Raw genomic sequence first — 16,959 nt, 5'->3', positions numbered from 1 at the left:
TTCTTTGTCAACATGTGCCATTGCAAATTATATAAAAATAAATATTTAAAAGACTACATAAAAGACTATCCTTGCTGCAGAGTTGTAATGGTGAAATAAATTAATCCATTCCCTTCCTTGAATAAATTAATTACAACACATGGAATGCTCAAATCACCATCATGGCCTCCAAAACTCACAACACAAAAGTCCACTACTGATGCCTTTCCAGTGCTTTATCCTCTACAATTCGCCACTCACTACTGTAAATTTCCTTAGGTTATCATTTTTTCATTTATCTTCTCACCTGACTCCTAATATTCTTCTTACAGCATTCGTATCAAATCAACAAAATCTTAATAGCTAAACTGCCATCCCACAGTTCAGCTATAATAACCATACTAGACTAATTGATAATTTTACCTTCATATGTATTTTCAGTCTATTTGATTTCCAAATGTTTACATACAAAAATAAAAACTCAACATCAAAAATGCAAATGAAAATATCTGGAAGGAGTTTTGAATACATCTTTTCCCTGATGATCAAAAAGCAATGTGCTCCAATCATATAATAAAACACTTGCTACTTTCCTTGTAAAATAACTAGCAACCTTCATCTTATAACATTCTCTCAAGAACCTCCTTAACTATAAAAATACATGATACTTACATAATTATCTTTGGCATCCTGACCACCAATCAATAACAGCATCCTGAGCACCAATCAATAACAGATCAAATCTAGAAACCTTGGTTTGTTGCTTCAAAATATAGAAACCTTGGCTTGTTGCTTCAAAACATTCACTCTACACATGGAAGAGTGTAACAGTTAGTCAAATCTGCTCCCTCAAAGTTATAAATTAAGTTGCAAAAGAGGACTAAGGTACAGCAATGAAGAGGTCGTTTGACGTCTGGCTCTAGAATTGAGCCAACAACAAAGTTCAATATATCAAGGAAGAAAAATAAGAAATATAAGTTGCCTTATGGGGTTACTGACTACAGTGGGCTTTGCACAAGGGACACTGTAGACAGGACTAAGGTTCTTAGAGCATCCCTTTGGCCTCACCTGCATTGCTTTCTATTTGTTACTTTTCATCCAAAAACTTTAGTTGATTCTTACCTTCCCCCATGCATCAAAAACCATAACTCAGTAGTTTAGTTAAACTATTGTACTTTATAATAACAAGAGAGTAAAATACAGTACAGTTCTGCTAAGTATTACACCTACCATAGAAAGAGAAACAGCAACTGGATTTGGAAACTTCATCACAAAAAGTCACAACCACAAAAGCCCCTAAATTTTACCTCAAGTAAAAATTGCCAAAGAAGGCCTTGCCCATATCCTAACATCAGAGAGCCCAAGTGTGCCTCCAGGATTCACAACAATAATTTCTTCAGCAACAAACAGAGCACAAACAGCACCTGGTCATAAACTGCCACATCAAACACAGTATGTGAAAAATGTGTCATATCGCTATCACAATACCCTGAAGATAATTCCAGTCCAATCTGAATGTCCTGAACTCAGTGCCTCCTACTTATCTGCTAATAAATAGTGAGAAAAAAAGGAGCACGACTGAAAAGTACCAAGCCCTACTGTATTTAAGATTGGGCATCAAGATTCATTGCTAAACCCCAAGCAAAGTTGCAGTGAATGCAGTTGACCTGATGAAAAAATAAAACTTCATTACAATCTTACTGTCAAAGGATGATTTTTCAGCATCTCAAGTGATCAAAGATTACACAGGGATCTTAAGAGTATTCCCATTTTTTGTTTAAACAAAGGAAATGCATAACACAATTACTACCATACACTTTGCCTACAACATTAGGAAACATTTTCTGAACATTCTCTATGGTAAAGTTTGATCAAAATTACAAGCACCTACACTGAGATAAAAAAGAATTTCCTAAAATCGAGGATGTAATATAAAGTATAATTTCAATTAAAAAACCAATATAATAACCACTATTCTATCAATACTAATATGGTAAAATACAAAAATACAAAAATATATTGAGAAAAGAACAGTTCCTTCAAGCTATGTCAGAGAACAGGCAGGGAAGAAGATGGGGAAACTGAAGGAAAGCTAAAAAGCAAGAGGCAAAGACAAAGAGGAAGAGTTTGAAGGAATGGAAATGGAATATAAATATAGCTGAGGGAAGAAAAGGAATACAGTATTACAGATAGCAAAGTGGTTCAAGATAGACAGAGAATACAGCAAAGGGACAAACCATCTGCAAGATGGAAATGAAGTTAAATTGAAAAAAAAATACAGTAATGATGGGAGCAGTAGTTTGAAAACCTTCTGAATGAAGAAATTTAACATCAACTGGAGGATATAGGCCCAGTTAATGAACCAAGGGAGACATACCAACTGAAGAAGCTAAAAGGGTCCCTGGGAAGGTGTGAGAAAAGAGGTTTATAGTAATGGTGTACAAAGGAAGAGATGATGCACTTGAGTATGAAAATTATTGATGGAAAAGGTATTGAAATGGCATGGAGTATAAAGTTCAGGCCAAAGGCCAAGCACTGGGACCTATGAGGTCATTTAGCACTGAAAGGGAAATTGAGGGTAAAAAGGTTTCAAAGGTGTAACAGGAGGAAAACCTCACAGTTGCACTACGAAACAACTGTTAGGAGAGGATGGAAAGTAAGATGGAAGAATGAGACTAGGAACTGAGATGCAGTAAAAGGAATGAAAGGGGTTGCAGCTAGGGGCCAAAGAGAAGCTGCAAGCAACAAAATAATGCCTACAGTGCACCTCATGAGGTGCGCTGATGGCACCACCCCCTTGCAGGGAAAAAGATGTTAGAGGAAAGGCTGAGAAAAACTGTTAATATTGATACTGTCAGTCTGACTTCATGCCAAAGATCAACAGAGACAGTCTTTATGATGGGACTCCTACTCCAGCACAGTGCAATTTCCTGAGCTCTAATATTTACCCAACTTTCAGGAGTTCACATCATACGAAAGTACAAAAAGTGACAAATTTTTAATCAATTTGTAATTTTCATAACCAACCAACCTTTCGTCTCAACGTAAGGGGAATTTCTCTAGCGCCTGCTGGAGTCCAGTTAAAAATAACACAAGGATTTTGGTGGCAATGGAAGAACACTAATCGGGGTGAAGGAGGCAGCTGCAGCCGGACCTGGATAACCCCAACAACGCTGTGACATACCAGCTTCTCAACTGCCTTCATAGCAAGACAGTGCTACTGCCTTTCTAGCCAAGAAGCCGGTTGTTTTACCACTTCCTGCCTATATTACACCTTGGCGTTCTGGTTTTTCATTCTCTTCTTGTTTGTGTGTTTATCTGTTTGATATTGTGTTATTTGTGTATATTTTGCATTCCTATAAATGCAAACCAATGTGCGTGCGTGTGTGTGTGTGTGTGTGTGTGTGTGTGTTTGTGGGGGGGGGACATGCCTAACTGGCAACACAAAAGGCTGGGCTATATTTCACATCAAAACATTCTGCTATGATTTATATATATAAAATAATTATTATACAAAACACTATGATAAACTAATGCTTATGCACTAGAAAATCAGTAACAAAAAAATGATGAACAATAAACACTGATGAAACAATATTTATTACTGACTTACAAACAGTTTACATTTACTGTAACTTAGCATCTAAAACTAGCGAACAAAGTGAATACGGTCCAGTATTGAATATTGCAATTCCTAATCATTTATGTCATTTGTTATAATTTATTGGATTGTTATGGACTTGACTGGTTGTTAATTTAATGAAAATAATAGGCAGCCTCTTCATACTTTTAAATATGGTAACTTTAAATATGTAGAAATTTGGTAAACCTAGCTTCCACCATAAATGGAACATACTATAATGGGATGTTCAATCAAGTCATCTTTCGGTGACAGCATTTTATGGGTCACACAATATATGTGATTGGCAAATTATACAGTATATGGCATCTGTGGATCTTGAAAAGGCATGTGACAAAGCAAAAATACAAATGATTAAATGGAAATCACAAAGGCAGAGAGTATCAGAAAGGCTCATCCGGCTAATGATGTTAACTCTACCAAAACAACAGATCTTGAGTGAAGACAGTGGCAGATGTATCACTATTTGAGATACATGTTGGCATCTATTAAGGATCAGTACTGGGCCTTTTGCAGTTTATCATAGTAATGGAAGAAGCTACAAGAGTTCCAAAAAGGGGATACAGAGAGCTTTAAGGATGTAACCTAGTGCTAACTCTGGAATCTGAGGAAGAGATGAGGGAAGGAAATGTTTAATTGGTGGAAGAATAGAATGGAGATAAGAAGACTAAAAACAAACATAAGTAAAACAATGTGTATGGAGACTGGAAAGAAATCAAAATAAAAAGAACAACTGGGAAAGTGACCATGAAGCTATTGTAGGAAAGTTGTGAGAATGACCTCTGTAATGCGTAATGACTGCCAACATATGTGTCACAAGAGTTGCTCAGGATAAAATCATATATGTTAAGAGATCTTTGATGGCTGATAAGCATTACAGGAGCAAATAGGGAAGATAAATAAATCATGAGAACCCCGTTCTGATAGATAGGTAGGTTTTAAAGGAGGGAGTAAAATTTCTGTTTATTTTGAGGATTCAATGAACTATGAAGTAGGAGAGAACAGTAAAAGTGTAGCCGCAGCATGGATGAAATTATTGTTGTTATTATTATTATTATTATTATTATTATTATTACTCTGTAGATGAAACCTATTCAAATGGAAAGATAGTTACATCACTGGTAAATACCAATGTCTCGTTAGAAGACAGGAAAAACTTAAAATGGATACATACGGTACTACTCTATACAGCAGAAGCATGGGTACTGGCAGAGAAAATGGAGATATTAAAAAAACGTGACCATAGAATGGTATTAAATTCATGACTGGTGCACGGTGAAAAGATTACATTATGAATGAGGCACTGGTAGAGATGTGGTATCAGAAGGCTAAAAAAAGAATAACATCTCAATGACAGGAGATCATTTAGGCATGTGATGAGAAGGAATCAGGAACAATTGATCAAAAAACCAGCAGACATGGAAGTAGCAGGATGAAGACCTGTAAGACAGACCCACAAAATCATGAAGAAAGGAGATAGATGAGGACTGCAACCCCATGGGAGTTCAGGCAAAAGAGCACAGGACAGAGGAGAGTGGACAGGACTTGGTGTTTATATTTAACATCATAAAAAGAAAACTTGACATATAAATTTTTATGATAGATAATAACTACCGATCCAGAGACCATATAAATAAAGTTAAACCATAGTAATGTGCAAGTTACTAATTGAAACTTGCAAACTTACAAAGTGGTCCACCTGTAAAAGATCAGCATAAACGCATGTGCCTACTGCTGACTCAGGTGTCCCAAATAAGACACCATACTCAGTTGCAATAATCATCTAAAAGACATCACTAGACAATCAGACATTCTTTTATTTAAATGGCTGACTCACCAGTGGACTAGTACCTAATGGCTTGTATAAAAAAAAAAGGTTTGTACTGTCTGTATAAATACAGGCTTATGATAGCTAATACTTATCATTTAAATTTTAAATAATGTAAAGCATCAAAAATAAAAATGTCACTAACTTGGAGCTTCAATCTTAGTGTAGTGGTAAGGATTCACACAGACGTCTTCCTTTTTTAGATTGAATGCGTACTGACAGTGATCAAGAGCTCGAAGTTCGTGATGGCTCTGCAGTTCAGGCCAACGCCACAATCGGCAATAAATAACATGCGGCAATCCCTTGCGATGGGAGACCTGCAACCGGCCATCCAGTGACCTGCAATAAAGATAACAAAACATGAAACATTAAAATTCCAGCAATAAGTATATTACATGGCATGAAAATAAAATTTAAGCCAAAGGTCAAACAGTGGGCCTATGAGGTCATTCAGTGCTTAGAGTATATTATGTATTTTATAAATAACCAACAACCATTTTCACACAGACAACACTGTCTCAACTATTCTGCTGTAAATTGACTCTAAAAGCAACTTAACCCCTTGTGGATAGGTAACATATTTATGTTTACATATAGTTTTGTGGTGGAGTCCGGGAAACATATAGGTGTTCAAGATTTTGTGCCATGCAATTTCAACGAATTTTGCGGGAAAGTGCTCAGATCATTACCATGAGCCATAAATGAATCATGGCAACTCTTACCCCAACCCTAATAGCTAGTCGGTACAGCAGAGAGGGATCAGTTTGCATTGGGATCTCATAGGGGTACATTGTCCAAAATTCCCATCCAATGATGTCTCGTAAATATTTTACAATAAATATACTCAGAATTTGTTACTGCTTTTAGTTCTTATCTGTTATGATGTTGTTTGAGTTGTAATTTTAATTTTATGGAATAAAATTTTTAAAATATTAGAAAAAACACTTATAACTTGGTAAAATTAGCATATTTTCATGATTATCTTTTGGAAAAGAGGTCCCGAACCAGGTTAGAACTATTGACTTTCAACATCCCCTGGAAGGTACAGAAATTTTTGTACAATTTTTTTTCTTATACCACGTGCATATGCATATCTTCCTCTTTCCATTGATGAGTTTTTTTTTAAATAGGCCATCCTTAAATTTAGCCCTGTCTAGGGGTGTGCCTAATGTAAATTTAGCCCAGACTGCGAGGGTTAAATGACCCAATAAAAAATAAAAGTTAAATACAGACACTACGCTACAGCGAACGAGCTGCATTCTGAACGGCCATTCATAGCTTGAATTGTTCGTAAGTTGGTCTTCACGCCTAGTTAAGTACAGTATGATATGAAGTCAATACAGTACTGTATGGTTTTTCATCCTAAAACACAATACAGTACTGTACACTGTACGTACAGCACTGTATTTTATACTTTATTACTTGAAACTAAGCAGAATAGGTGCGCAGAACAAAATCTGAACTTAAAAGTGGCAAAGGGAAGCGCTCCGAACGCAATTTTAATTTACGATTACATTTTTTCATATCTCTGAAAGCTCATAAGTAGGGTAGTGTCTGTACCAGATGTCTCAAAACATCAGATGAAGAAAAAAAAATTATTTATCTTTGTAATTGGGCAATAAAGTATCCCATACTAAACTCTGCACACATTCTACACTACACTTAAATTTCTTCGACAAATTCATGCAGACACACTGGGTTTTTGTGAACTTCCATCTTTTTGCATCAAAGTTATAGAGTAAATTAATTATTAATACTGTATTTATAGTGTGCTGTATGATATTTACAATCTTTCCATAAATTATGCGGTATTTCTAAGCAATAGCTCCCACAAGGACTGTATGGAACAGTTCCGCGAGTACTAAAGTCATTAGGGAGCCATAAGTTAAAGAAGGGATTGGCTATGGAAATCTATTATATAAGGCACCATACTAACATAACATACCCTAACCTAGTAGGTCGTGTTACTTAGTCTACCGCCCAGAACCCCCAGTAAAGGAAACCACTTTTAACCAAAAGTTCCCCTGTAACACTGAGCATGCACGATAGTATTCCAGGACGCCGCTTAGTTCTACCAATTGTGCTAACAAGAAAAAGTAAGGACAAGGCATTTTTGGAAAAAAGGCCCTAAGTTTGCAAACTGGTTCCTCAAAGGGAATGTTCTCCCATGAAAAAATAAAAGTTCTTAAAAACTAAAGCTATAAATCACTGATCTAAATCCATACAGTTCATAACAATATCACAAGAGTTTGATTTCGACAAAAATGAAAATCCAAATACCAAATATATCAACTGGACATAATACTCCAGTACTAAAACTACTGTTTATCAGTTAATCAATAAATAACCTTTTTATTATGAGGATGTCATTGGTGTCACCTGACTATGTATAAACAATGTGCTAAAACACATATAGTATAAAGTATCTCAAAGTTAGTGATAAAGCTAGTATTAGCTGGCAAAGTGCATCCATGTAATGTAAACTTAATAATATATAAAATAATAAACAGCTGTTCCACTTTCAATAATAAATTACTCTCATCTGATTCTTAAATAAATGACCTCTTAAAACATTAGCCTGTAACAGACCACCAGTGCTTTTCAGCAACCAACTTCAAAATACAATGAGCTCCTAAAATCTGATTGGGATATGCTCATTACAGGAATAAACAATAAAAAACATCAAAGCATGAAATCTGAGAGTCATTCCTAACAATTACTACACAAGTAATATGTTCATCAATACAGGTACAAGGAATATAATACTATATATATAAATTTTGGACTCCTCAAGAAAGACAAGAGGCTCCAAAAGCACCACAGTACTGTATATATATATATATATAAAAGCAGTCCCTGGTTATCGGCGGGCTCAGTTATCAGCGATCCAGGTTTTCGGAGTTTGTTTAGCAAACGAAAATAGGTGATTAACGGTGCCGATTTCCATTTATTGGTGCTGATAATCGCATCACGTACTGGCACTGATACATACCTAATAGAGGTGCTGATAACCAAAAATTGGCAATTTTCAGTGCCGTTAAGTGCCAAAAATCACCGATTTTTGGTTATTGGCAATTTTTGCTCATCGTCATGCCGTCGGAATGGAACCCCCTACCGATAACTGGGGACTGCCTGTGTGTGTGTGTGTATATATATATATATATATATATATATATATATATATATATATATATATATATATATATATATATATATATATATATGTATATACATATACATATATACATATATATATATATATATATATATATATATATATATATATATATATATATATATATATATATATATATATATATATATATATATATATATATATATATATATATATATATATCTATACATACATACATACATACATACACATACATACATATATATATATAAAATATATTATATACATTTTAAAGTGACAATGCTAGCATCTCTAAAGTGTTGGCTAAAGGTTTTTACTCATGATGGTTTGAACCGTACATTGAATAAGGGTCTAAATAATGTGATGACATCAGCATCAAAATTTGTCTTCCACTTTCAGAGAAGAGAGCCAAATGACAATTCAGGCCTTTAAAAGTTATTCAAATGATCAATCCCATTTCCGAGCACTTCCAGATATAAACATCAACACTAATCTTCTGCACTTCTTATACTGTTCTTGAAATACTTTGTGTACTTAAATGGTTATAATATTGTACTTACATGTAAAACTTAGACTGCTTAGGTTGTTGCTTAAAAATATCTACCAGATGACAAGAGAAAGTGTTTCTAATTTCATGGTTTATATAAAATTTACACAAATATCAACTTCAAGACAAGACAGTAATTTAGCACACATGGTCAATTACATATATCTAGTGCAATAATTAGGGTGGGAATTATTTGGCAGTTGACAAGACCACAAGGTCAAGCGCTGAATCTTTCTGGTTAACTGGTACCATGCAAAGGCATAGATTACAATAAGAGATAATAATTTCTTCATAAAAGCCATTATCTTTATCACTGATAATCCAACTCGAATGCACTCTTTTCCTACACTATCTGCTGGTCATACTAAAGCTGAGTTTCCTAGCATGAGCACTTCTTTTCTTTTAGGTGCATTATTTTCATAATTTCACAATAAAATTTTTTCTAAATTGCAGTTTAGTAAATATTCAAGTCAATATGTAAACAAAAAATGTACAGCAATGAAGTGGAGGATTAAGTATAAGATGAAGTAAACTGGGCAGTTTTGTTTACTAGCATTCAAGAGAGACCCAGTCAACAGTCATTAAAATGTTAGAACATTTAAAACAACACCAGTTTCTAAGGTAAACTGGAATTGTTAAAAGAAAATAAAGTGATATAGTAATGAAGACATAATCCAAGACAAAACTTAATCCAAAGCAATTACAATATACAACTGAAATTATTTGGTGGATTTCCTAGCAGTGAAAAATCAAAAACATTATCCTCTCAAATAAATATCAAGAGCAATGGATGTATCAGAAGTAAAAGAGAGAATCTTGCACAAATTTTTACAACTACATGTATCAGAAATCAGAATTGCTGACAGTCTATGCAATCACTCTTTCTATTCTGGCAAGGTTAAAATTCCTGGTAGCATAAGCTTCATGTCACTTGCTTCATTTCAGAAAACCTGGTATATAATGCAAGAATCAACCATTGCATCTCACATTACTGCCAGTCTGCATAACCCACTCCCTATTCCAACTTCCTATTTTATCCAGTGGCTTACACAGCACAACCATTTGTGGTGCAAAAGATTTTTTTTGTACTGTTCCTTTGCCTTCATCTGTTCCCTTTGGCCTATTCCCACCCAGTTATCCAAGTTCTCCAATGTCGCTTATTTCAGTTTCCACCCTTCAATTAAAATCTAACACAGTTTTGTTTTAATTTCCACCCTTCATTTAGAAACAAACTTTAGACAGGTCTTTAAGTCTAGAAATGTAGCTCAATGGTTTTATTAAACTATTCTATTAAAAGAATTTTCTGAATTACCAGCAATCATGTATTGGAACATGACAAACACCAAGAGTTAATCAATTGGCAAAATATTCAGCATCCTAGTTCTAGACTCATATTTATGTGAGTCTTTTACATCAGAATCATACATCATTAATTACACAGCCTACCTCATGAGATTTTTTCCAATACCCTGCACTGCAGTATTCAGTCCTTTCAAAGGCCCCTAATCACTACTTTCGTGAGTTCTTCCTGTACTTATGCCAGACTACAAATCATTATTCCTTGAAATGACCTTACCAGTAACTGAGGATCATCAATCTTAAATACACATTACTGTCAGTCACAGAAATCTAAGTTATCTATCAAGTACTAATTTTACTCACAACCACTTTATCCTTGGACTATTCACTTCCTATTACTAATTATAGGTATACTTCAGAATTCACCCTCAGAGAGAGAGAGAGAGAGAGAGAGAGAGAGAGATTTATGGATAAATTAAACTAATGCACTATCAGCCTGAGTAAATCTATCATATCTGATGAACAGATAAAGATTTTCTTGTATCAATGAGTCAGGGGAGATATTTGATGTTCTCACACGAAGATCAGTAGGAAACCTTCTGGGACAATAGTGATCAAGCCCAATTAAATAGAACCTGATAAACAGACAACAATTTCAATATCTGTTAGAGCATGTCACAAAATTTATCAACAGTCAGCTTCATAAATGTTTGGTGATCTCAAAAGGTCACAGCTAAACCTATTAGAAAGGAACCTCTCTCCCTAGTGAACATGTACTTTACATCAGTTGGCATTTATTTTGGGTAGAATCTACCCTATGTAGACTCCCACAAGGTTTTTACTAGGGCTACAGCACAAATACAAAAAAATAATGCATTCTTTCCTGGTCAACATTATTAATAGGCAAGCACACACCATTATTTGTAATTATATTTGACATTGAACATGATGTAAAATACCTTGATACAGCAGATACCAAAACAGGAAAATAAAGAAAAATCAGCCTTTAGTTAAATATTCAGATAAAAAAGTGCATTTCAATGAATAAAAAAAAAAAAAGGTAGAGTAGAAGTAAATGTTGTGGTAATTCCTGTACAACAAAATCCAGGATTAATTTCTATAAAATAACAGGCTCTCAAATATTCAAATATTTTGGAAGAAACTAGACAAACACTCCGTAATCTATACATATTCACTTCTAAAAGTCACTGAGAAAAGGTCAAAGCATAACACTCTTATGGCCACAGAGAGAGAGAGAGAGAGAGAGAGAGAGAGAGAGAGAGAGAGAGAGAGAGAGAGAGAGAGAGAGAGAGAGAGAGAGAGAGAGAGAGACAGAGACTGTAACATTATAAAAACCAAAGCATCAACAAATATTTTTTTGACATCAAATAAATCACCAAGAAACAACAGTCAAACCCTTCTTTCCTTATTCATAAATGACTTCAAATGGTGTTATAAAATACCTGTATATCTAGGGATTGTTAAGGTCCCACCAATTTGCCATGGAGAGCTATACCACTTTGTTCTGTTATGGAAAGTAATGTCCATAATGGACATTACTTTCCATAATGGAATAACAGACAATATCGCACACACACACCTATAACCTGGGAAGAATTTCTTTCCACAAAAAAAAAAAAAAAAAATATCAATCCCAATAAGGCCTAATCTCTCCACACCACTAAAGGTTAATACTGTATTTAGCTTTAGATGGATCACTAATAACAAAATTAACACAATTCAAGACAGCATTCTTAATCTATATTTTGTTTGACTACAGAATGTATGTGTGAGACCCATAACCAAATTTACAAGCTTAGCAAATTTTTATCATCTCTAAAATATTTGATAACATCCGTAGTTCTATACCAAATATCCTTCTTACTTCTGTTTAATAATCCTTCATCAGAATTTCATATACTGTATGTGAATCTGGAAATTCAGCTCTTCATAGTACCCCTTCTTAAAAGGTTCGCTACTAAAGGTTGGCTGACTCTTCTAGTGAGATCCTAGGTAATTCTTCTAAATGAGACATGAGTGAAGTACTTATCATCTGAGTAACATTTCTACCTCCCAGTAAGTTACCAACAAAAAGCATTTCTAGATGTGGGCAGCCTGTCCTTCAAGCACTATAACTTAACAATAAAGGTTTATTTCAAGTTCACTGTAACAATCCAAAGAACAGCCTTATTCTATAGAAAAGATCAACAAGGGGATGTTTACCAAATCAAAATCATAACTGCAAGTGGTGATACAAATATAGAAATGTATAGGCAGCGTTCATGGGTTTTCACTCTTCTTAAATCAAATCTACCGAATAAGCAGACTGAAAGATTCAGGAAATACAAATGCAGACAAAATAAAGCGTTCCATACTCTAGAAAGCACTTTGGTCCTGTCTCTCGTTTACTGTAAATCCTCTCCCACTCTCTGAGCTTCAGGCTTTTCACTTATAAAGGTTTCATGGTCACCAGCAGGTAGCATAGTCAAGGGACAGGCCATTAGCCTTGTGAACAATGCCTTAATAGGTCAAAGATATCCACATAATCAATGTCCAAGTCTCCTCTCCAGTGTCACCACTGTATGATATTATCATTCATAATGTAGATTAAAATGAAAAATCAAAAGGCTATGAACTTGCCAAGCAAACTTCTACAAAACTGAATGAACATAACATTAAAAAATCTTAAAAAAGCAAAGAAGACAACAACTAAACTGATCTTCTGTATAATTATTACCCAATAAATTTAAAAAATAAAGAAAGACTACACTTATACACAAAAATGAAAAGAACGTATGTTTAGGTGTAACTCATACCACCAAGTCAATGGAGGATAGCAAGTGACATGCCTGTTTAGCGACATAACTTTAACCACAAATATTCTCACACCAAAAACTACTTTTATGAGGAGAAGGAAGTCTGTTAATCAATGAGACCTAAATCAAATTAGGTTCTGTGCTTACTTTCAGACATAAGTGGCATTTGTGAGTCTCAAAAATAAAATCTCTAGTTTACGTCAATTCCATTCAGATGTTAAGCCTCTATCTAAAGGGCATGCAAAACCAGGATTAGACTCCACAGTCTGGTAATTAAATTCTAACTTGGTCCTTGCAAGCCTACATTTTTGACAGAATATATACTCAGTCTATGTCCTGTGAAGAACTTTACCTTAACTATACTATGCAAAGAAGGTTATGCATATAAAATTGTGAAAAAAAATAGTGGTACATACTGTATATCACAAAGCTTTTTTCTTGAGAAATGAATATACTTTTCTGAATACAGTACTTAGCAAATCTTGGGGTCTGAATGTTCTACACAATGTTATCAGATCAAGAAATATTAGAAAAAATAAAACATCAGCATATAGTATTAGCTATCACAAACTCACAAAGCATGAAGATAGTACCTAATACAGTATGTTAAAATAAAAGGCGGACCCAGAACCCATTAAGTAACTTATTACAGATGTGAACATGAAACTGTTTATCATGGGTCTAATGTCCAATCTACACCACAGACCAATGAGGATAAATCTATTACAGCCAGTGCCAGCCTACAAAATAAAACCTAGTTCTATTACAGTAGATAATGTTTGCCATGCAAAAAGGCCAGGTTGAGCTACAAGCATTTTAGACAAAAATACCTTATGCCAGGGAAAAGAATTTCACATAAATTTCAAATAGCTTAGGCCTATTAAGCTAACGACTAACTACCCAGGGTACTGTATAACCATAGAGAAGCAGGGGGAGGGACCTCCAAATTTTGGTAGGAACAACTACAGCACAAAAACCATAAAAGTAAAAATGTAACAGAGGCAAAAAATGTACAATTCCCAAGCTAAGTAAGCTGGATGTTTTGTAATTAAAATAATGATGATAAAGTACATATAGTATTGCTTACAGTATTGCTGTATTAATGTTTCACGAAAAGTAACTAATACTGTAATAAGTATGAAGATAAATATTTGCCTCTTTCTCGACTGAAATTCTACCTATCCTACACACAAAAATTAGAGGGAGTGTTCGCATCCCAACTGATGATAGAAACAGGCCCACAGCAGAGAGGAGGAAAGGTAATGACAGCATTAGATGGACACACAATTCAAATTAAGCTTCCTACCAAATCATCCTAACATGACTTAACCAAGAAATGTTTAATCAAGACAGTCAAACTTCATCCCATGATACTCGCAACCACAAAAATTAAAGAAGAACCTATTATTTTTTGTAACAAACCTTTTCAAAGGAAAGCCTCTGTTTTTTCTACAAGTACTTTGGCACAGGCCCATTATACAAGATGACTTTGCATAACTTGAACCTACTTTGAACTTATAAATTTCAGCTGGAAAGATTATGAGGTAATTTCTAAGTTTCAATCAGAATGTTTCTGATTAGAATTATGCTAACCTCATAATAATTTTGATATATTACTTTTACACATATCATCCTGTACTGATGTAACATTGTTTTTCTGACATTAATAGGCTGATTTTGATATTTTTGACATTCATTCCTCTCATCAACACATAGTTAACACATTACAAAAGTTGCCTCCCCAATTCCTCAACAGTAATACGGGGCCAAAACGAGAAATTGAATTCTTTGGTGGGGGAAATAAATACAGTATTGCAATAGTGAAATACAAAGATGCATCCTAAACTAACATACTGTTATCCTATTTTTCCATTACTTCCATTGTGAATAGGCAATCTTGCCGCTTATCCACGTGGTTCCCCAGTTATAGCTAGAGACATTCCAGAAAAAAAAGAAGCTCCTGTTTCAACTTTGAAATCACATACAACCTATGCAACTGGCCTTTTGTGAATCTTTCACCCCAGAATTTTCCGTGCATTTTTGCAAGAGGATACTTTTTTGACTGAATGGACTTTTTTTTTAACTGCAATGATGCATGTGTTCTTAAAAGATTCTTATCAAAATTACTTTATGATCCACAGTGAAACATAGCGTGACCATAACTAAACGAACCTAAATTGTAAGAATCTAACACCAACCAGCAGGCAAAACATGAGAGGAAACATATCACAGCTGGGTCACAACATTTGAGAGAGCATTTGTCATTGGTTAATAGCATTCATCATTGGTTAATAACAAAGACGGTAACACAAACTAAACAGAGCTCTAAAATGAGAGCTCTAAAATGAATGCAGACTAACGAACTCTCTGCATTAATATGGCAACATAAACAAAAGTATTTATAATTTCTGCATCCTATTCATTTGCGAGAATTCAGCTACGGTAAAAAAATAACTTACAGGTGCCTGTAATGCCTGTTACCTAAATTATTTACACTGCATCTAATTTTAGGTTTAAAATTAACATATAGTACCATATATGCCAGAAATGCACACACTGTCACTGTAATAAAACTTCCTTAGCCCAACCTAACCTAAGACAGGCTTTGGCCAACATTTGCAACAGAGGTCAAACTGGTCTAAAAGAAGGGGTAAACATAAACAACTACAGTGTGTACAAGAAAACTGTTATTATCAAATGGTTTTATAACGTATTTTCATGTCTTTCAAATATAAGTGACATTTGTTTAAAAGAGAAATTGATAATTGCTGAATTTGGGCAAGATCCTTTTATAACTCATAATATGGAATGTCATGGAAAAAACACGACAACAGGAAAACTGTTCAAAATACAGGGATGCAACCTAATCAAGACCTCTGTCTCACAACCAAACCGAGATACTACACTTTGATCTTGGCCATAAGGCCGAGAGGTGATACAACCTAGGTGAGAGGCTTTGCCCGCCTACTGCCCCAAACCTAACCTTACCTGAAAGGCAATAAATCATGTGTCATTTCTTAGTCTTAGAAACTGGGGAATCTTGATGATAATGTCAACTAGGCCTATGCTGTTGTTCTCTCAATGCTTTACACAAATTTTCACAATTACCCCACTTCACTTCACTTGGCAACACAGTGTTTGCACAAAAATGACAAAGCAGTTTTTGACTACCTATCATGGAAAGAGAACAGTAAATATTTAAATTGGTAAAATCACAAGAAGCCCACCATTTAATCTTATCCACGACAGCGCAGGACGCAGAACTGAATCCAAATCCAAGATGGAAGGGCACACGATCGCAGCCCTGATGCCCTTGGTCACAATTTTAGAGTGATGTCACATCTCAATCGTGACTTGATAAGTAATTTTCACGAGTGTCTTTTCAGGGAAAGAATTTATATATGAAACCAGGAGACAGATTACAATCATGTAACTAGGCCTATTGGGGGAGGGGTAAATTGTTCATTTATAGAAAGACCACTAAATACAGTTATTTGGCTGCATAATAAATAAAAGGTTAAACTACACTCCATCACAGTTCAAGAACCCAGTGAAACAATAAACATTTAAATATAATTTCAAGTTGCAATTACTTGCAGTAGGGAAGCCTCAATTAGGCCTAGTTTTATGGGTCTGGTTAAAACGCACATAACTTTAATTAAGGAAACGATCGTTAATTTGGGCAGGGCCTAG

General features: G+C 34.7%; 1 protein-coding gene across 1 annotated transcript in view; it reads right to left on the bottom strand.

Moving 5' to 3' along the window:
• Smox (Smad on X) overlaps positions 1–16,959 on the bottom strand; it is a 330,926-nt gene that overhangs the window by 313,191 nt on the left and 776 nt on the right. Inside the window, exon 2 of the mRNA XM_067132007.1 lies at positions 5,593–5,786. Coding sequence (XP_066988108.1) covers positions 5,593–5,786 — 194 coding nt within the window. The remainder of the gene's footprint in view (positions 1–5,592; positions 5,787–16,959) is intronic.

This window comes from Macrobrachium rosenbergii, chromosome 30, assembly GCF_040412425.1.
Source record: "Macrobrachium rosenbergii isolate ZJJX-2024 chromosome 30, ASM4041242v1, whole genome shotgun sequence".
NCBI classification, from domain to species: Eukaryota; Metazoa; Arthropoda; class Malacostraca; order Decapoda; family Palaemonidae; genus Macrobrachium; species Macrobrachium rosenbergii.
Note: the sequence above shows the minus strand (reverse complement) of the source record. Positions and strands in the feature narration are given on the sequence as shown.